General features: G+C 41.3%; 1 protein-coding gene across 1 annotated transcript; it reads left to right on the plus strand.

The window, feature by feature from the left end:
- Positions 1–5,456: 5,456 nt before the first annotated feature.
- Positions 5,457–15,668, plus strand: LOC308218512 (T-lymphocyte activation antigen CD86-like; the record flags this gene model as incomplete). The annotated part of the gene is made up of 7 exons (XM_080612691.1): positions 5,457–5,524; positions 5,980–6,029; positions 7,303–7,641; positions 11,201–11,512; positions 13,649–13,783; positions 15,248–15,357; positions 15,471–15,668. The coding sequence occupies 7 exons, from the start codon at positions 5,457–5,459 to the stop codon at positions 15,666–15,668; spliced, it is 1,212 nt and encodes a 403-aa protein (XP_080468817.1).
- Positions 15,669–23,251: the final 7,583 nt, after the last annotated feature.

Below are 23,251 nucleotides of genomic sequence, written 5' to 3' on the forward strand. Positions count from 1 at the left end.
CAGCAGCTCACAGATCTCTTAATGAGCTGACATAGAATCATAGAATCATTGGGTTGGAAAGGATCTTGAGATCATCCAGTTCCATCACCTCTCTGGAGCAGGGGTGCACTCCTCTATTTCATTGCAAAGTCAAACAAGGTCGTGTGTCCTGGTGAGAGCTGAATCTGGCAATTGCTACTCCCCTGCAGACAAGTTTGTTTGACTAACCTTGAGGCAAACGCGAGCACTGAGAAAGGATGACAGACATCACCTGATGTGGTACCTGTGATGCAGAAGCGGTTCAACCAACTTGCCAATTCTGTGGCCCAGTATAGCTTAGAGTGTCGAACAAATATGACAATCTACCCCGTCCTTTAGGTGGAACTCAGAATAAACACCACGGCTAATCCCACCAAATGTCTCATTCTGGCTGATAACTTTCTTCCCCTCCAAATTTCCCTGCAGTTTCACTTGCGTGGAGTACATGTTCATGTCCCGAGCTTTGCTGCGGTGGCACTGTGTGTCATTAGGCAGTCACTGTGCTCTCTTTCAGAGATACCTGCCCTTCAGTTGTGGATGAAGAATTCTGCTAGCAGAGGCAGTGGAATGCTCCGTGATCTTTCAACCAAAGATATTATTGAAATAATTGGTGTTGTTTAATTGTTATTAAAAGAACAGTTCTGGGCATTAGAGCAAAGTGATACCAGAATCACAGAGAAAATCATAGTTCTTCTGAAGATCTTAGATATAATAAAAGGATGTTATTGAAACAAGCAGTAGTGAGAAGGAATACAAACGGTAAAAATTAGGGAGACAGAAGGGTTTTTAAATGTAATAACAACATAATTAAACAACAAACCCAGAATTTTTAAATGTAGCTTAGAGTAAAAGACTGTTCTAAAAGACTGAGCAATAGAAAAAATCTAGCAATTGATTAAAACAGTTCCACTTTCTAACTGGAGAAACACGTAGGAAACACAAATTGCCCGACAAAGGTATACTTTTAAAATGTGTGCCTTGTTGGATAGTTATGAGGTTGTATGGCTTAGTGTTTGGGTGGAGGGCATCCGAGAATTCTCTGACTGTGCCATGTTAAAGGAATTTCCTTGAGTTGTGATTTCCTTTGACAATGCTTGTTCAAATCAGCCTGCATTTACAACATGGGAGAAGGATGGTGAATACATCTTCTGGATGTCTCTAGGCTAGCTTTCTGGTCAGAGGTGGAAAGTCACACATGCCCTGTCTCCAGGAGACTCATGTAGCTACTCAGTGTTGAACAGGGTAGGAATTCTAGAAAAATTCCCTACACTAGGGGAGTCAAAAGAGTCAGTTTCTACTTCAGTATCTGGTTTTGTTTTGAGCTCATTGTGGAACGTGGGGAAGGAAAGTCTTCTCATAGAAGATGTAAGATGTAAGAAGATGTACCTGATGTAAGAAAAAGAACTAATGCCATGTAAGAACATGTAAGAAAGGAATGTTTTGAAAGCTGCTGAAAGAATTTAGGAGTCAAAGAGCACAGATTTGAAAGTGTCTTTCAAAAAATAGTTACTATATCCAAAAATTAAAACAGGAAAAAGAGAGCAAATGAAAACCCAGGCAAGCATATCAGACACAAAGTCCTTGTTTACTCCAAGACTTTCATGCTTCACTGTGTGCATTGGGTTTTCATATGCTGGATTGGGAGGAAGAAGAGACAGAAAGCACAAGCCAATCTCAACATAAGTCACACAGGGCTTTCTGGCACTTGCCCTCAAAAGCAAGGGAAGCGAAGTTGTCTCTTTTTCATGAACAACAATCTTAGAGCTCCTCAGTGGAGGAATCCCCCTATACTCAGCCAAGTGGGAACTGCTTCTTGACTTTTCTGAGACTGATTTGGGCCAAACCAAAGCAGTCACAAATAGGGTCAGTAAAGTACATATACTCATATGGTTTCTTCTCCTTATAGTGATTGTACTGCAGATAGTGCCTAGAGGGTTGAGTGTGACTGCTGACTGCATACTGACAGAATTTCAACTAATACACTTCTCCATTTTTCATCTCTGACATCCACACATGACTTGTGAGTCATGGGGACATCTCCAGGAATGAGGAGGTTGACAAAGCCTCAAAAGGCAAGAAAGACATGCCACATAGTGCTGGCCATATTTAGCAACAGGAAATTACTACCTCCCAATGGACTTATGTAATTCAGGATGACAGAGATAATTTGTAAGCCCCAGGTCTTCAAACCACTCCTATCTTATCAGTTATCACTGGCACTGTGAGAAAGTGCTGCTTCCACAGCTGGATGTATCCAGAAAAACTGCACATACATACACATACGCATGCACATGCACATGCTCTGAAGTGAAGCAGAGTGCTCATGCACTGGGCCATGGCCACTCTGAGGGCAGTTTGGTCCGCACCTCTTGCCAGCAGCACGCCATACCCTGAAGCAAAGTCTCCCTTTCTCCTCTTGCCTTTAGCAGTCCCCTTTGGCTGCTAAACAGTTCTGGGATACAACCAGTCTTTCAATGGCCTGCAGATATAAAAAAAAAAAAAAAAGAATTGAGCACGGAATTTGTATTGAATATGCCAACACAGAAACTGTGTAATTCACCTTCTTCCCCTCAGTCCTCTGGACACTGGCTCAAAGAATGTGCATTTGCTGGTTAAAGGCATCTTGTAAAAAAGGGGAAAGAGAAGCTACTTGCCATACTGGAGTTTTAGTGGCCCAGTTCATGATTCAGTAGCTCTCACATAAGAGTTCAAGTAAGACAAGCAGCTTGTCACACTCAGTGACCTCCCCGTGCAGGCAACATGGGTGTACACCCCTCTACAGACTCACAGGATCCTTCTTCATGCAGCATGCCTTCTCCTTGAAAACAGCAGCCAGGAAACCATGTAGGAACATTGAGGCTCCTGTCCTCAATGCTCCAAATCCAACCCATGAAGCAAGGCAAGCAGTGTTATCTGGTATTTTTCCCTGTGTTTTATTTCTCTCTAACTCTTAATTCCAGTTCCAGTTTTGGTCTTTGCTGCTGTGAGACAGTGATTGCAAGACATGCCTAGCTATAGCAGTACTTTCCCTGCTTAGTTTCCAGTTGCTAAATTGTTTTAATTTCTCTTCTAACTCTCATGCACTGGATAAAAATAAATAGGGCTATTTTTTTTTTTTTTTACTTGAATGGAAACAAAACTTCTTATTCACTGGAGGAAAAGCTGACTGCTGAGCAAGAGTTTCTGTAGTTTTCAGTGATTTGGCACAGGTGGTTTTATTTAGGCAATCACTTGTGTGGTTTAATTCAGTGGGGCCCAGGCTAGGAGGAAAACCTCTTGACAGAAATTCAGCATCTGAACTTCACCACAGGCAGCTTGAGCAGAAAGAGAATGACCTCCTACAACAATGGATTCTGCACAGGCCCTCCCTCCTCTTTTGCTGATAGATGGATCGCTAAGAAAACAATCGGTGTCCTCTGAGACATTTGGGCTTCTTTCTCACCTTTCCTAAGAAAAGGCAGGATGAATCTGGTCTGGAAAAATATTCACAGTTCTGTACATTACAGTACACAAAACCCATATCAGCTGACTGTGGAACTCTATTAAACAAAAGAGACTCGGGCTCCAAGGGAACTGGGGTAAAGACCCCAGTAAACCAGCCATCCTGGGTTCAGCGTAAGTTATTTTTCTCCTCCCCAGTAGCTGGTGCAGTGCCGTGTTTTTGACTTTAGCCTGAGAACAACACTGATAAACACACTGATGTTTTTAGTGGTTGCTAAGTAATGCTTACCCTGATCAAGGACTTTTCAGTCTCTCATGCTCTGCCAGTGAGGAGGAGCACAAGAAGCTGGGAGGAAGCAGAGACAGGACACCTGATCCAAATTAGCCAAAGGGGTATTCCATACCACAGCACGTCATGCCTAGTATAGAAACTGGGGGAAGTTACCTGGAAGGCCCAGATCACTGCTTGGGTCAGGCTGGGTATATGTCAGCAGGTGGTGAGCAATTGTATTGTGCATCACTTGTGTTTATTGTTTTCTTTTCCTTTTCCACTTTTAGTTTTATATTCTCTCCCCTTGTTATTTCACTTATCACTATTATTATTGGTGGTAGCAGTAGTGGTTTTGTGTTATACCTTAGTTAGTGGACTGTTCTTATCTCAACCTATGGGGTTTACATTCTTTCCATTCTCCTACCCATCCCTCCAGAGGGAGTGAGGGAAGAAGGTGAGGAGTGAGCAAGCGGCTGCATGGTTCTGAGTTACCGCAGAGGTGCTTTTTGGCACCCAGCATGGAGCATGAAGGGTTGAGATAATGACAGATCTGACCAGAGTATGTCTAATCATATTTGTGATTCATTGTTTTGGATTATTAGTCACTTATCACAGTGTTGATTTATTTGCTCTTAGAGTTGTTGCGCTTGATCTCAGAGTTTCAGCATGTCGTACCTTACTTACAGCTGGTATTTGCTGTTTTAGTGTTTCTCAGCTGGGAGACCTGGGCTAAAGTTCTTGTTTTGCTGTCCTTCATGGTAATGACTTGTAATACAATAGACTCATTGATCATGAAAATGGGCTGGCATGCATTGTCAACATGATCATCACCTCTATACTTTGGGAGGCATGTAATGGGAATTGTTAACAATTACACCTCCTTTTTTTCCCCTTTAGAAGGCCAACCTATGGAGGATACATCCTTCCCCCTTTTGACAAAAAGCAATCAGGAAGCTGTACTACTAGTGAAGACAGAAGTCAGCAATCTCACTGGTTTTAAGCAGTGTGAGAGCTAAAGAGTTTTTACATCTGCTCCAGCAAAAGAGGATTCTTTGGAGCTGTTTAAAGGAGGAGAGTGAAGGACCTTAGCAGTGGTGGTGTGGAGGCTTCTCCCACATATGTGGAAAAGACACTGAAAGTGCACAAATATGTTCCTAAAATGCAAACCAGCCAACACAGGCCAGTCAGATCCAGGTGCCATTGTCACCCCAGTGCATGAGGATGGCTTGTGGCTGTTTCCCGGGATTATAGGCCCTTTATACCACATAGAATCATTTTGCTTATGAGCTGTAGGGTTGGTTTTTTTTTATTTTAAACAGATCCAGATTTCTTAACCACAAATAATTGCTGTTTAGATTCAACTCTTTAAACCATATAGGATTTCTCTCAGTTATATTTTACTGTTGTGAAGGATAGGTTCCTGTTACAATACTGAAGGTTAAACACTTCATCACTTCTGGTAGCTGGCATCATCACCATGTCTCTCTCACCCCCTCCTTCTATGTCACCCTCTCCTTCCCCTTTGCTTTCAATTCCCCCTTCTTCCCCACACTGCCAGGACAAGCATGTTCCCCATTCCGTTTTCCTCTGCACAAGGTCTTTTGGGTATTCATCCTGCCCTTTGCACCCTGGGGGCTCTCTGTTCCTCCCACGGCATATCCTGTCCTGCAGGACTGTGACAGCAGTCCTGCACTACATCACCTACTCTGTAAACCAGAACTCTGTCATGGCATGTTTCTTGTTGCTGAAGGCTATGAAGCACACAGAAGTCTTTGCACCAGTGCATGGGAAAAGGTGAGATTAACTTTCTCAATAGCCTCTCTCTTGCTAAAACTTCTTCCTGTTTTACCACTTCTTTGGGAGTACTGGAGAAGGTACTGGAATGTTTTCATATTTCATATTTCTTCATATCTCTTCATCAGGGACTCTAGCCATAGAACAAAGGGTGATGGGTTCAAACTTTAGTAGGGGAAGTTCAGGTTAGATATAAGGAAGAAGTTCTTTACTGTGAGGGTGGTGAGGCACTGACACAGGTTGCCCAAGGAAATTGTGAATGCTCCATCCCTGTCAGTGTTCAAGGCCAGGCTGGACAGAGCCTCAGGTGACATGGTCTAGTGTGAGGTGTCCTTGCCCACGGCAGAGGGTTGGAACTGGATGATCTTAAGGTCCTTCTCAACCCAAACCATTCTGTTATTTTATGATTCTATGTTTCTGTGATTTCATATTTCTTTCATTCTTCCTTCTTACAGCGTCATGGAGGTCTTTATATTCTTCCTTTATGCTATGATACTTCTCCCAGGTAAAAGGCACATTTTTAATTGTCAAAACTGCTTTCATTATTTGTGTCCTGCTATGTGATACTTTCTCATCCACTAAAAAGCTCATTCCTAACAGTATTTAATAATTTTCATTGCACAACCAAGGTCATACAGCCTATGCAATGTGTATTTAAATTGTGTGCAGGGACTCTATAAAATATTTAGCAAGTACTTTCTCTCTTCAACTTTATACCTTTACATTACACTTGCTTTACATTGCTCTTTAAATTTTCAATTTAAATCTGTCTTTCAAGTGTGTTCATATGGCCCCAGTATATTATAAAGGAAAGCAGTATTAAATTGAAATCCCACAGTTTGATATGGGACTACTGGAGTTCTAGACAGCGGCAGAGATCATTTTGCAGTCTGGTGCTCTTGAAGAGCAGTCAAAATTTTGCACCAGGAGGAAGACTGTAAATCTTCTCCTCCTTTTGAACACAGCAGAGGTGTTTGTATCTTTTGAGACAGAGGACTGCATTTCGCATTCCAAGAAAAGATGGTCTTCCTGGCCCATCACCATGCATAACAGTGGATACATGCACTGAGGAAAGCAAGGGGAAAATCATCCCTTATGTACTACAGTTCATCCTTTACTTGCATGAAGGCATAACTGTGTTTATTGACTATTTCTATTCACAAGATCAGCAACAGAACAATTAAATCTGACATTTAATTTGTCATCAAATTCTAGATTAATTACAGAAGAGTTAAATCTGGCATTTAATGTGTCATTAAACTTTAGATTAATTCTTCATGAGACTGAAAGTGTTCACCTGTTTCTGACCTACTGGTTATATATTCCCTAGGCACCAGCATTTACCACGCAGTGTGCACTTCACATTGTTTTCAAAACTGCAATGCTGTGTTCTTTTATTAGGAGAACAAACTCAACTTTTTAAAAAGAAATTGTGCATCTATCTCCTTTATGGCAACATTTCATTATCCTTGGGATGCTACACTCAGGGTGCAAGAATGGTTTGGATCTTTTGCCTGCGAATAAGTATAGGCGCTTGCAGCCTCTGTGTGGTAGGCCTTCCTTGGAGAGTAAAATATAGGAAGGAAAACAACAGTTTTATGACCTTAACTCCACAAAACTAAGTGAGTCAGTTTGAAGAACTACATGTCTTGTCATACCTAGTGGGAGCATTTGTGTCTGAATGCTGGCAGTTTACTGCTACTGTCATTAAGTCTTGCCTGTGTGAGTGCAAATACTTGGTGTTCTTCTGTAGCTGATGGAAATCTTCTTTGTCGAAGGTACTTCTGGCACCGTGCATCAAGTGAAGTCATTTCTCAATCACACTGCATACCTATCCTGCTATTTTCCAAACTCTCAGAAAAGTGACATAAAGGATTTAATAGTTTTTTGGCAAAAAGGCCTTGAAGTGGTACATGAAGTATACTACGGCCAAGAAAAACATGATAATATTAGTCCTGAATATAAAAATCGCACGAAGATGGATATGGACAAATGGACCTTGCAGCTGTTAAATGCAGGAATTGTGGATGAGGGACTGTATGCGTGTATCATACAGCAGAGAGTTAAAGGAATTCCAAGTGTCATACATCAGTCTGAGTGCTTACTGGACATCATTGGTAAGTAAGCTTTCCTAATAGTCATCTGGTCTAGGGATTGGTGGGGTTTTGTTCAGTCCAGAAATATCTGGTATTGTCCCACAACTGGAGTTGTCCCCAACTCGCGGAAGATGTACCTGCACTGGAGCTGGATTTCTAAATCATAGAATCATAGAATAGTTTGGTTTGGAAAGGACCTCAAGACCATCTAGTTACAATGCCCTGCCATGGGGAGGGACGCCTCACACTAGACCATGTCACCCAAGATTGTCCAGCCTGGCCTTGAACACTGCCAGGGATGGAGCATTTACCACTTCTTGGGCAGCCTGTGCCAGTGCCTCACCACCCTCACAGTAAAGAGCCTCTTCCTTATATCCAACATGAACTTCTCCTGTTTAAGTTTGAAATCCTCAGCTCTGAATGAAATGTACTCAGGTGAAAGTAATCAGAAGAAGGAGAAAATGAGTTAATAATTTGCTCAATATTGCATATTCCTGAATCCCATCCTTTCACAGTTGTAGTGAAAACCATTCTGCCTTCTTCCTCTTGCCTCCTGGAAGTTCTATGGCTTTTAGGACTCTGGAAAATACACTTCTTCATTTGCATCTGATGCACTACCTTCTATTAAAAGTAGCAGTACTTATCATCGTTGGTGGTAAATTACAGTTGGAACATCAGATTTCTGCAAACACACAGCTATATTATGATCATATAAATCACAGAGAAAATAAGAAAAGAGCAATTCACATGGAGGAGTAGAAATTCATATGTTCAGTTAGAGGAAGACTGAAAATACTCTGAGGAAAAAATGCATGCATGGATGAGATTAAACCTGATTTCTTGCATGTTATCAGACAAAAAGGCAGCAGATCATTCAACAGGAGAATGGAAGTGAGAAAGCAATCTTTTCCCAATACCTTCTAATATTTTTTAGTAATTCCTAAGATATTTTCCTACGGTTTTTCTATTTTAAACTGTTCTGTTAGTAACCTTAGTCCACACGCCTCTCTTCTCTCTTCCACTGTGATAGTACATTGATAACAACAGCTTCTAACTTCCGCTGGTGTTTTCAGGCCTCAAGATACTGTTTCAAAAGAGAGGAGGCCATGTGTAACTGCAGCCAAAACCAGAGTATGAGGATGTCTGAGCCTATTTAGCTTTGTGCTACCAGCAAGATTTCTCTCAATCCACAGATAGAAAACCTAGAAGATCCTCCCAGAATCTACTTGACAAGTATTTTCAGCAAAGTTTTCTAACTCAGAAACTCACAATGTGCACTCAGGATCGAGGCTTCCAATTTAAGAGAATCTAAGCATCAACTGCTCAGTTAATTCAAGCAGTTAGTTGTAGCTTAGCCAGCATCTGAGCAACATGTTATAGAAGTCTCATAGTTAGGCACTGAAACTCTCCTAGACCTTTCAAGGAAGACTGTTTTACACTGTGTACTGCTGTTTTCCTTCCAAATGACTCTCTGTTCAATAAGCTCCCAAAGGAAGAAGCAGAATAAAATCATACTTAAAAAAATGAGAAGGAAAATACAAATGTTGAAATGTGCTTACCTACTGTGTCTTAAGTAGAGTCTCGTATCATACATGGAAGGCTTTTTGTAGTGTGGAATGTCACACTTAAAATGGATGTTAGAAAGACTGAGTGCTGTACAAGAATGACGGGACAGTTATACAAAGCTATCTTGATCACTTGGTTACCTAGCCCATTCAGAAATCCTGAAGTACCTACGGTTTACATGTGTTATTTATATATATTATATATAGAATATTATATTAGGCAAATATATAGATAGATATATGTATAATAAGTATTGTGTGCAGCCAGGATGATTTATATAAGAACATGAGGACATCTCCTTCTCCAGAAGGTATGGTGGGCTTCACAATGGAAAGCTTTGGCACTTGAAAAAAACAAGGTAGGGACAATGGTGACAAGCAACTTAACTGGAAATTCTGCTGCTATAGCATGCCTCTAGTGCTTCTTTTTGGTGGATCAATAAGGGAAGTAGTAGGTGAGACTAGGGAAGCTTTTTCAAACTATGTGCTAAGAGTAAAACTGATGTCAAAAGAGAGACATAAAATTCTTGTCCTCTTTTTAAAAGGGATGTTAGAAAACTTACAAGCATAAAAAAAGCTCTACTAGAGTTACCAGAAAGCTGGAAAAATACAGTCCAACTGGAGATATTAAAAGATCAATCTGATTACACAGAACACTGAGAGGAGACTGGTTTTCAGAGTGCGGGAACATGAAATGCACATAAAACACTGGATATTGAAGAAAAAGCTAATTTGTTTAGTGAAGATATAAAAACAATCAGCAGCTGGAAGTAGGTAAAAAGTAAGGGAAATTGTCACTTTAGAAAATAGAACAAAACCAGGTAAGTTGATTAAGCCATTGAGAAGGATATTAAGGGCTTGGAAGATATGCTATCTTTAAATACAAAAGACTTCCTGAAACAGACTTCTCTATTAACAATCCAAAACTCACAAATACATAGCCCATACCCTGCATGCAAACAACAACACTTTTCAGTAAACTGAGGTTCCGAGAAGCCATAAACCAGAAGTGCTTTGATCAGGGTATATTCCTCTGCTTTTACTTGTTTACTGTCAATAGGATTGAAACTTAAATCGTTGGGATGATTTGGCAAATTTCATAGGCATGGAATGCATTTGTGCCCTCCCTATAAAATGCCAAGGAGAGAGTAAATACTGTAGACCAGAAGCTGGAGTGAGCAGTCAGCTAAGCAAGTCAGATCTTGAGGAGAAAGAGGAAGTCTGAGGTTTCCTGAGGGACAATTTAACTAAATTTAACTAAATAAAGAAGGTGGGAATTTTTCCATTTTGAATTCACAACCATGGATTATCTTGGAATTTCAGTGAGTAAGCTAAATCCTGCTCCATGTGTGTTGGGATAGAGCAAATAAAGTAACATTGTATTTCTTCATCCATCCATACTAAGAATTCATTAGGGCGAGGATTGGAGCCTGGATCCAACACATTTGAGCAAGCGTGCAAAAGAGTTAGACTCTTTTAGACTCATATTTTTCTAAGAATCCTTTTCCACTTCCCCAGTGCTTCTCCATATTGCCTTTAGTCCTATTGCCACTAATGTAATGAAGTATTCTCAATGAGTCTTGAGTCTGTTTCTTGGGTTCTGGTTTTGTGGTTGGTTGATTTTAACTTGCTGTATGCCAATGTGCAGTCAATATTATGTCTACATTCTCTCCTTCTTTTCCTTTATAGTCTGCTATTTCCACTATGACCTTCTAATGAAAGGAATCCTGGTTTGGGAATATTTGGTAGATTATTTAATAAAGAGTACTTCCATTTAGCATTCATATTCATAGACCCATTGTCTGGCTGATCAGATTTATGTCCTTGAAACGTTCTGAGGACAAGGAGAAGCAAGTCCAGACATACATCATAACAAACCCTTCTTGGAACTCCAATTGTTTTCCTGAGAAAATTTCTTAGACTTGCTTCTGCCTGAAAATCTTAAATAATTGGAAGGAACTGCCATGAGATGTAGTATGTCTGACTCATGATGCTTTCTCTTTGGTCTATTTCAGCCAACTATAGTCAACCTGAGATAGCATGGCTGCACAAAGGGGAACTAAAGCCCAATGAATATTTGAAGCTTTGCTGTTCTTCCAGTGGAGGTTATCCAGAGCCCAAGCAAATGACTTGGTTAATTTCACATGAAAACAGAACACGCAGGTTTACGAATCACATGAATATCTCACAGGATGCTGTAACAAAGCTGTACAATGTTACTACCAAGCTGAATACCACAGTTCCTACAAACACCCTCACTAATATCAGCTGCTTGCTTCACCTTGGAGAGGAGCTGGAGAGCCTTGTCTCAGTGCCACTGGGCATAGGTGAGTGCCCATTTGCCCTTTCCATTTTTTGCATGGGTCAGAGAAGGGCACATTTTAGTAGAGCTAAATTACAGCAGCATAGTCAAGGCAGAGACTAAACACTAAGTAGCAGTAGGAGTTGGTTACAAGGGTTGTATGTTCTCTATCCAGTTCACCAACAGCCACAGCCACCAAATTCCTTCTTCTTTCCATACGGGAAGTCTTGTTACAGCAAGAATTGGGCACAGAGAAGGAAGGCTACTGCTACACAACCCAGAACACAGTCCTGTTTGTCCCCTCCTGAGATGCTGCTGTAATAAGCAACAAAGCAAGCTGGATGTCTGGATTAGGTGGCAACCAGTCTCCAGAGGTGACGGCTGTTGAGAGAGGTTGCCACTTCACATGATTAGAGAACTGCTGAGATTGGAAGAGGCATCTGGAGATTATCCAGGTCAAGCACTCTGCCCAAAGCAGGGTCAATAGGTAGTGCAGGGCCTTACTCAGTTGAGTTTAAAATATCTCCCAGGATAACTTCTCTTAACAAACTGTTCCAGTGTTTGATCACCCTGACTGTAAAACCATTTTTTTTTCCCCTGATATTTAAGTGCTTGAGCTGAATCACTCCTTAGAGAGAGATAGAAGGCTAAACAGAAATGTCTCTTGGACCAGATTTGGCTCAAAATCTGCCAGATAGACAGTGCTGAGTTTTAGTGTAAAGGCCATGAAATTTTGCCTAGTTTTAGAAGCATTCCTGGTGGTTTTCATAACATTTGGCAGGACAAAATATGCATCCCGAAATTGCTATCTGGGGACTTTTTTTCTCTAAGATTGTCTTTTTTTTTTTTTTTTTTTTCACACGCTGCTTGCAAGAAGAAGCTGAGGACCCAAATTCCAATAAGGCTTTTCTGCTGGATCATCTCAGGGTTCCACATGGATGATCCCTTCTTTAAAATAAAGCTATATTTTATATATCTCCTAGGAAAAGAAAGCATCCTTTGACATATTTTTGTTTGTAAGCTACAGCACAAACACATCAAAATAAAGACAATTCCTACTTTGGTCATAAGTTCATTTGGCTTGCACATGTTTCCTTTAGACAGCATTGAAGACGGAGAGCCATGCTTCAACTGACAGGAACAGGGAGCCAAGAGGGAATGGTGGAATTGCAGGAAAGCCTGCTAGGGTAGTATAGGCATGCACCTTACTACTGCAGATGTAGTAGATAAAAGAAGTAGATAAAAGAAGCTTGCCACTTGTTCTGAAGAAGTTCCAGGATGCTGTTTTCTTCATATAAATCTAGCTAAAGTGTTAAGTCGTCAGTGCTCGATGTGACAAAACTGCCTCTGATGACCTGGCATTCTAGCATTTTTAAATAATGTTAAAATACAATACAGAAGTCTTCTGAGGTTTGAACAGCTCTACATGTTGCTCTACGTGAGTGTTAACATGGCTAGATTAGCTGTATTAGCTAATATACCTATTAACTATATTAACTCTATTACCTATAGTGCTGCATCCTCCTCTTCCCTATTGAATTCTTCTCTCCTCTCTGGTCCTATGAAAGTAGCCACATGATAAGCAGTGACGGTGGGTAAGAAACCAGGAACTTCACATAAAAAAAAAGCTCTGTTTGGCAATAACTGAAGCTCTATCTGTTGCTAACCTTAGCAACCAAAATCTCAAAAGCACAATAACCAGAAAGAAGGAAACTCCCTTGATTCTCTGCCACTTTCACATCCCTTATGGCATTTCATTAGGCTTTGACCACCATTTACACAAATACCAAGTAGTAACATATCTCAGGTTCTTTGAACTTGCACAGCAGCACAGAGTAGCATTAGCACAGCAGCTGCCTCATAGGCTCTTGTATTAATTAAGTTGCTGTTCTCTCACGTTACCCAAATGTCATAAAGAGTACTTTGCCTTACTCTTGTTGAAGTGGCCACAAAGACCTGGGAGTCTCACTAGTTATTGGAAATGGAAATAAAACATTTGAGAATGATGTATTTGCAATATTATAGCACTGTAAAAGCAAAGGATGCTGAGGCCCTTTCCCTAAAAAATTTCTAATTCACATAACTTTGGGATAGAGTGTTTCAGTTAATTGTCACCAAATTAAATCTTTGTTGTGTGTATCTCCTCTGTTTTCTTATTCAGAGATAATTCAAGGCGAAGAAATAGAGCAAGTGAAGATACATTTCTTTGGCCCACTTATAGCTGTGATTGTACTGATCACAATTCTTCTAGGTTTTGTGATCTTGAGGAAGAGAAATATCTCATCCAGCAACCAGAGTAAGTTATTACTTCTCATTCAGCTCTACTGTCCCTCAAATCACAGACTTTGCTCTTTGTAATTATCTCTTCACCTACATTCAAGCTGCTGACAGAAAGTTAGATTTCATGCTGGCCTTAAGCTAAACATCCTTGAACAATTCAGTTCTTGCAACAACTTAGCCCATCCAGCAGCAAGTCAAAACATCTTTCTCCTGTCCTGTCCTGGGCTCCACTTCTCCCTCCACTTTGTGCTCTATGAGACTGCCAGGTACCAGCTTACCACTTTTTTACTGCAATTTCATCCTTTTGTTTTTCCTGGGGTTTGGTTTTGGGTGTTTGTTTGTTTGTTTGTTTGGTGGATTTGGCTCATAAAATCATTGAACTGTAGAAAACTTTCTTGTCCATAGCCATTTATAAGAAAGGTGGTGCTGGGGGAGAGGTGAGATGACATTTCTGTCGAGTGCAAGTATCTGTCAAGGCAGAGCTGAAGGGCCAAGGCATTGCTCTGCCACAGGCAGCCCAACTCTGGACTGGAATGATCATCTTCTACTAGGAACAGAATTTGAACTTTGCATTGCATTTTTCCATTTTGTTCAAAGACTGGGTCTCAACAGTCCAGGGTTTGTCCTGCACTTAAAGGATCCTCTTGCTGACGTTAGAATCTACCCTTTCTTATAGCAAGAGGGAAATGCATTCTTCACAGTCCTGTTTCCTTACACAGCCAAGTCCTGACCCCTACAACTTTCTTTCTCCAAATCCTAAGATAACTAAGACATTTACTATAAACTCTCTTTCCGCTCCAATTTCTCACGTTTCTGTAAATCACATGTTCATCTATTTTAGGTGTCAGTCTAGCAGTCTAGAAGCTATCCAACTTGAAACTGCAGCCATCAGCCAGACTGCTGACTGGAAACCATCTCTGCACATAACAAGGCCTGAGGTCCTGTGTTCATACATGGTGTGCCAGAAAAAGAATCCTCCCCAGATATCCTACAGAGCAGCATGCAACATTTTTGCCTGATGGTTGAAATACACTGTCCAGTGTTCTTTGCTTTTATTTTTGTTCCAGAATGGTAGTAAATATGATGCTCTGCCGGTCTGCATGGCTACCTTTTTGCTGTATCTTCCATTACATACCGTGACATTGTAAAACCCTGAAAGTCAACGAAGAAAGCAGAGCTGTGTGGGTTTCAGAAGATTCAGAAATAGAAAGTGTTAGGCCACAATCTGTGAATCACAACCACCACTGGAAACATGATCAGAGGCAGGTTATTAACTATGATCCATAAACACTTTTGGGATAGCCAGTGTGACCTTGTACCAGTAACTTTCTTGTAAAGCTCCACCTCAGAAAGAAGAATTTTAAGGCAATTCCCCACCCTCTGAGACAAGTTGTACAATTCCTATGAGACATTTGAAACTAGAAATCACCTGAAGGAAAGACTTGCTTTAAACATAATTGCTGGTTATCTTTTTTTTTAGTACCTTTCAATCTTAATAAGCCCAGACAGTTAGTTCCTGGACTTCCAGGAATTCTGACTGGATCCTGTACTAGTTCAGGTGGATGCAGGGATAGAAAACGAAAGCATGAGGTATCATTCATATGTGTAGAAATCTACATATACAAAATTAAGCTAATCATATAATGAAAAAATGTAAGTAGGTTGTCTGCCGATTCGTTTAACTGTGTTCTCCTTTTCTGAAGCTTGCTTCAACCCCTGAGGACAGAACAATCCATACACTGTGGTATGCCCAGCTATCGGAAGTAGTTTTAGCTTTCAGGAAAGATTCTCCATTTCACTCAGAACGTGCCAGTTCTCCAATCTTGAACAATCTCTGCACTTTACATTCTTCAACAGCATTGATATCTTCCAAGAGGAAGAATGCAGCAGAACTGAGATAGAATTCTGCTGAGGTCTTCATTATGTTTGTATGTCCTGATATTTTCATCAAGAGCAGGGACGTTACCATCACATTGCAAGACAAGTTTCAATGTGTTGAAATTTTCAGTTTGGGGACTTAGAATCTCCACAGTTTCTGCTGGGTACAAACACTCTTTTCTGTTAAATTATGTGAGTTGCTAGATTCCACCTAAATTTTTAGTCCCCTTTCAAGTGTGTGAGAGAATTTGCATGTCCTTTTGAGTCAGCTAAACCATTTGGGAGTCAGTTTATTAAGCTATTATACTAACATTCCAAATATTGACATTCAGATTAATATCAGTCAAATTTTATTAAAAGTTAAAGTTTTTATTTTTATGTAAAAGTTTACATTTGTTAGTAAACTTATTTAATGACTTAATAAAATACATGTCTTTTTCTGTGTTGGTGTTTTATTCTCCTTCCATTAAAGCATGAAGGAAATACCCACATTTGCTGTTCTCAGGGAGGAAAAACTCCCGGGATTATTTCTTGGAAGCAAATGAATAAAAAAGGAATTGCTGCAATGACCAAAAATAGCACAACTGAAGGTTTCGTTTATGGAGCTGGATATATGTACATGATATATCCGTGTATTCATACCTCCTTGATTTATTGACCTATTCACCTCAAAGATTAGATACAAAATTACAGTCTGAAAATTGGGCCTTTTGATTCTATGCTGCAGATTGTCAAACACATCTCCAGTAGGTCACACAATCTTTAACTTGATTAACATTTGGTTCCTTAAATAAAGCATGTGTTGAACTATTAGGTATACTAAGTCAGGCAGATGCTCATTAGATTTGTGTTGTCTCTCCTGCCTTTTTTAACACATGCTGTAATTCAGTTGTTTTTTTTCAACATTTTCACCTCCCGCCTAAGTTATCCACCTCAAATCCTCACTAACATTGAGGTTCAAAACAATAGCTAAACCCTACTTTGCTCCTACCCAAAAAAGCTTTGTGGATCTTTTGTCTTCCATATGCCTAGGTTAACAAATGCACACATACACTCTCGAGCTCACAGTCTCAGAACTCTCTTACCGGTCCCTAAATCCTGATGTGCTGTTTATGTGGTCAGCTTTCTGCAGTGAGGGAAAAAACACTTCACCATGTTTTTCCATAGGAGAAAACCAATCAGCAGCTTCTTCACAATGGAGAAGGTATCTGGAAATCTATGCTACGACTCAAGAGTCCTACTCTAGAAAATTCACTTAGCAGAAAAAGGAAGAATTCTGAGAGCTTGGAATTCAACAGGTTTTGCAACATGTCCTAGTACCTCTGGGGGGGCTTTTCACCCCAATACACTGTCCACTATCACCATCAGCAGTTGTAACCAGTGACAAAAAGCCACGCATATGATGGGTTCATTTTTTCATTTGGCAACTCCCTTCCATCCTTAATTTGTTCCCCATTAGTAAAGTTTTCTCCCTTCCCATCCCTCTACTTTAGGCTACCAACCTCCTTCTTTTACCTGCTCAATTTCTCTGCCTCCTCTTTCCTTGCTCTTAAAATCAACTGTATTCCCCACCAGCAGGTAAAGACAGTTCAGGGGGAAAGAAACAGAAGGGCTTCAGGGAAACTGTAGTTTGTGTCTCTCTGTTCAAATGCATTAATCCTCTGCACTAGCAGATGTAATGAGCATGGTAGAAAGGCATAAGAAAAACATAGCTGCTTTGCTGGCATTTCTGTCCTCCATATGAATCCATTCAGGTTTCCAGGTTATCTCCTCATCCACTTTGTAGTCTTTTCTTTGACAGCATGCTTTCAGACATTTAGTAACTCCATAAACATGGCAAGCTAATGAACGAGTGTATGCTCACTACATACCACAGCATGGAACAGCTTCACTTAAAAACACCATTCCTTTATTTCTAGGCAGAACATTGTGAATTCCAGAAAATGCTAACAAAGAAATAGAAATGGTGTGTTAAACCAGTAAACAATGCCCTAAGGCATACCTGTCATCGGACTTAGAGGTGTGATTAATTAATTGCTTTAGGTTCACTGAAAAACCACCACTGAATCACAGAATAGTTGGTGCTGGAATGGACCTGTGGAGATTATCCAGTTTAACCCCCCTGCTCAGGCCTGGAGCAAGTTGCACAAGTTCATGTCCAGACAGCTTCTGAGCATCTCTGAGGAGGGAGACTCCACATCCTGTCAGGGCAACCTGCTGCAGGGCTCAGTCACCATTCTCAATAAAAAAGGGTGACCAAGCCTCTGTTCCTTGTGTTCAAAGGGCAGCTTCTGGGTTTCAGTTTGTGCCCATCAACTCTGGCACTGTCAGTGGGCACAAACAGCACCTTTTTATCAGTGTCCCTTCAGGCATGTATACACACTGAGATCTCTTTAGGGCTTCTCTTCTCCAGGCTAAACAGTCCCAGTTTCCTCAGGCTTTCCTCAGATGAGAAAGACTCCAGTCCCTTAATCATCTCTGTGGCCTTTTGCTGGACTCTCTCCAGTATGTCGATTACTCTCTTGTACTGGAGAGCCCAGAACTGGACACAGGACTCCAGGTGGGGCCTCACTAGTGCTGAGCAGAGGGGAAGGATCACCTTCCTCAGCCTGCTGGCAATGCTTTCTCTGATGTAGCCCAGACACTGTTGGCTGCCTTTGCCACGAGGGCGCACTACTCCCCCATCTTCAATTTGTCCACTAGGCCATCCATGTCCTTTTCTGTAATGCTGCTTTCCAGATGGTTTGCCCCAGCCTGTACTGGTGCATGGGATTATTCCTCAAAAGGTGCAGGACTTTGAATTTCCCTTTGTTGAGGTTCCTCTCTTCCTTCTTGAGATCCCTCTGGATGGCAGCACAACCCTCTGTTGTGCTACTCCTCCAGTTTTTTGTGATCTTTAAACTTGCTGAGGGTACACTCGCTCCCATCATCTAGGTCATTACTGAAGAGGAAAACCTGTTAGTTTTACTGTGGACTTCTTAATGTCAGCCTATGGCATCAAGTAATATTTTCCTACAGGTAACTGGTGAAGGGACAGGGAGATCTTGCATTTCCAGAATAGTCCACAATCAGTTCTGAGGGGATTGTCATTTAACAGGCCATCTAATGGAAAATGTCCCTTAGTGGACTTTTTGCTCTTCAGGTGAATTGTTTGCTGCTGAGGGTTACATTTGACCACAGAAATTGGCAATTTTATTAAAGAAATCTAATTATTGAGTATATTGCCTCTTAGGTTTTGGTTTCAGATTCTAGTTCTCCTTCTTTTCCAAACTCAGAAGGAAAAAAGGAAAAGGAAAAAAAAAGAGATTAAATGCTTACCCACACTGGAATGCTGGGCTGCCATTATTCATACCTGGTCTCACTTTGTTCCCCCATCTTCTGCACTAGAAGGGCCATAATGCTGGGGCAGGCAAGGGTCTAAGGTGCATTTTCTGATCTCAGGATGAGCTACCAGAAGGTTCTCAAGACAAAACATACAATTAGGCAGGAAAGCTGGGGGAGATGATATGGGCTGAGAAAACGTAAGGAAAAGAGTGACACACCAGGCTAGCTGCCACAGGAAGTGCACATGCATCAAGTGCAGAGTCTAGGCACAAGCCCCTGCATCACAAACCCTAGGAAATAAAACATTCTAACAGCTGAGTGTTGCCTACTGTGAAAAGCTACCCTCCACATAGCAGCAAGGGCAGGTTCCATGCACAAGTCCTGAAACCTGGAATATTCCCACAGCCCTCAGCTTGCCGTACCTCCTAACATACTTGTGAAATGTATGGCAAGTGTAAGTAGATAGAATTTGATAGCAGATCAGATTTTCCTACACTCGGTATGTGTTTGATGTCAAGACCTGCGTATGTTTTGTCCACTGCTTTTTTTAATATAGTTCTTAAACAAAAAATCACGAGAATCATAAAAATGATGCCTAGCCACCCCTTCCTAATAAGCAGTGGTTATTATTTCAGAAGAATATAGATCTAGGAAAAGAATAGAAAAATGAGGTGAAAACAGCTCAAATTGCAGCTACATACATCCATGCACAGCTGATGAACCATGTACATTGCCCACCCTCTACAGAAGAAGAGAAGTTCAATGAAAACCATAGCTAGTTTGTTTCAGAATAATTTCTAAAACTTTCCTCAGCCTAGTGCTATTGCTGTTAGCAAGAGAAACTGCTCCCTTTTCAGAGTGGTCAAAACTGAGAAGCTTTCTTCCACTTCAACAACCTTCTTTTACATCCTTTTTCATCTTTGCCCTCTCTCTCTCTCTCATACAAGTATTAGAGAATCCACAATCTGAGAGAATTTTCTCAAGGTACACCATGAAAACAGCCTTTCAGTTTGTCAGAACTACAGTCTGTTTCACAGATGAGAGGGCTAATGCAATCCTTCCAGGTATGGAAAAGGGACTATGACACAGAAGGAGAGATCTTACTTCTTTACCTTGCACTGTAAAATGCACTACTGAACCCAGAACCTTAAGTCATATTTTTAAAAGATGCTCAGCCTGGCCTCAGCCCTGACCCCATTTGGAGCTGGAGGGTGGACCAAAGACCTCCTGAATCATAGAATCAACTGGGTTGGAAAAGACTTTTAAGATCGTAAAGTCCAACCATTCCCCAGCACTGCCAAGGCCACCACTAACCCGTGTCACTGAGGGCCTCGTCTACATGGTGTGTGAACACTTCGAGGGACAGTGACTCCAGCACTGCCCTGGGCAGCCTGTTCCAATGTCTGAGCTCCCTCTGGGGAAGGAACCGTTCATCTCCAGTCTAAATCTTCCTTGGTGTAGCTTGAGGCCGTTTCCTCTTATCCTGTCAGTTGTTCCCTGGAAGAAGGGACCAACCCCACCTCACTACAACCTCCTGTCAGGTAACTGTAGAAAGCGATAAGATCCCCACTGAGCCTTCTCTTCTCCAGACTAAAACCTTCCAGGTCCCTCAGCCGTTCCTCATCACACTTGTGCTCCAAGTCCTTCACCAGCTCCAGCTGCCCTTCTCTGGCCCCGCTCCAGCACCTCAGTGTCTCTCTTGTAGTGAGGGGCCCAGAACTGAGCACAGGATTTGAGGTGCAGCCTCCCCTGTGCCCAGTGCAGGGAACAATCACTGCCCTGGCCCTGCTGCCACACTGGTGCTGATACAGGCCAGGATGCTCTTGGCCTTCTTGGATACACCAAAGTGTACTCGGGCATTGGAACAGGATGCCCAGGGTGGTGATGGAGTCACCGTTCCTTGAAGTGTTCGCAAACTGTGTAGACGAGGTCCTCAGTGATATGGGTTAGTGGTGGCCTTGGCAGTGCTGAGGAGCTTGTGGAGTTGATGGTCTTTTCCAGCCCAGCTGATTCTATGATTCTATGATTAAGGAGGTCTCTGGTCTGCCCTCCAGCTCCAAATGGGGTCAGGGCTGAGGTCGGGCTGAGCTGCTCAGGGGTTTGTCTACTCGGGTCTTGGAAACCCCGACGATGAGAAGTGCAAAGTCTCATGGGGGACTTGGTCTGCTGCTTGACTGTCCTCACAAAGAGAAAGCTTTTCCTTATACCCAGTCTGAACCTCTCTTCTTTCACTTTCTGGCTGTCGTCTCCCATCCTCCCACCATGCACCGCTGTGAACAGCCTGGCTCTATCCTCTCAGTAACCTCCATGTAGGTGTTGGAATTTGTCATGTCTCCTCCAGGCCAAACAAAGGGACCTTCGTCAGGCTCTTCGCAAGTGCTCCAGCCACATGGCCACCTGGGTGGTCTCCCACCAAACTTACTCCAATTTATCCACATCTTTCTCACACTGGGACACACTATTCTAGATGTGGTCTAAGAAGTGCCAAATAAAAAGGGGAAGCATTGCTCCCTTCACTCTATTGACATCAGCAATAGTGTCAATACAGGCCTGGATACCACCAGGCTTATATGCTGCCAGAGCATTCTTCTGTCATGAGCTACATGGACAGAAATCATCCCACCAACATCTTCCTCTCTACTGAAATCTGAAAAACTGGTTCCTCTCTACTCTTTTTGCCTTTTTCCCAGCAGCAGCTAGCGCTCTTGGAGATGAGGTATTGAGAGTCTATGCATTCACTCCACCAGTCTTTTCCTGCCATTTCCCCTCTTTTTCTCAGGCCTGGCTCATGACCAATCCCACAAGTCTCAACAAATCCTTTGCAATTCGTTCCACTCACATTTTGGGAACTTTTCATGTAAGACTAGAAGGTACTCAGAAGATACAGAAAAAAGGACATTTATTCATGTGAACAGAACTGTAAAGCAGTTCAGACAAAAAAGAAGCCATAGACTTCTATGTCTTCAAGACTGAGGTTTAGAAAAGAGGGGGAACGAATTACAGCATATGTTTGAAAATGAAAAGATATTCAGCAACTGACTGCAACAAGAAGAATGACTTTGTATAGACAATTGAGAATCTGGATGACAACACATCAGAGATGGACAGAGGCTCTCCAAGGGGAGAAGTTCCTTTTTTATTAAACTTAAAAAGCACGCAGGTAAAAGTTGCAGTTGATAGAAGGCAGTTTTCTCTTGGGGAAAATATTAATAATTTGATGTATATTCTCACTCTTAAAAGGCAAATTATGTGGGGGAAAAAAAAGGATTTGTAAAAACTGAAAAAACATCCTGTCCAAGCATTCAATTCCAATCATGTCAGTCCTGTACAATGCAAACAAAATAAGGATCAGAATAAGAACATATAAAATATCAAAATAATCCTTGTTGAATTTCAATTATTTGCCCAACTTTCTAAAGACAATTTTACTGAATTTTTTGCAGCATTTTCAAGAGGAATAAAAAACTCTGTTGACATTTTCTTTAAGGGCTGATTCCAACTGACGTAAAGAGGAACACTGGGAGACTGGGATCTACCAGGAATAAAGAGGCCTGATGGTTTTGGTTAGATAGAATCCACTGTCTAGTATATGCCATTAGAAATGTATGAATTTCAGTGTTTTTTAAGCTACATAGAATAGTACAATTCCATTGTGTATACTCTTCTCCATCAGCTGTATATCCTGACTCTTATACTGGTGTGAATAAGTAATATTTCAAAAATAAATAACAATAGGAAAATAATGGAATTAATACTGCTAAGAGCAAGAAGGTCAGAAAAGAAAAGGCCCTCTGAAAAGAGTCTACATGTGGCAGAACTGTGAAAAGACAAGAAGTGTAGTACTAAATCCTTTCAGTTTGTACTAGCACTCCATACAATAGAACATCAGCCACCTGAGACATGAAAATCCATTTTCTTACATGCCTCTGACAATTTCCAAGCATTCAGGTAGTAGGCACCTGCAGGAGAAGGCTGCGGCATCACTTTTCTTATACACCCATAATGACATGACTCCCACTGCATAATGTAGAGTAGCACTGACAGAAGTGTGAAGCTGGGTAAGGGTGTCACAGTGACATTTTGCAAAGTGTGATTTTGTCTCATTCACTGGTGACCTCAACATCTTAAGGAAGGGTAGTGTTATCATGTCCTTATGACACTACCTAAGGCAGAAAGTGAAGAAGAGTTTAAGCTTTGTCAGAATGAAGCAAGTATTCCTGTGATTATGGATTTTTAGCAGCCAACTTTTGCTTTCCCTGAGCATTTGAGGAGGTAAACTGAA

The sequence above is a fragment of the Psittacula echo genome (genome assembly GCF_963264785.1).
Source record: "Psittacula echo genome assembly, chromosome: 3".
Taxonomy (NCBI): Eukaryota; Metazoa; Chordata; class Aves; order Psittaciformes; family Psittacidae; genus Psittacula; species Psittacula echo.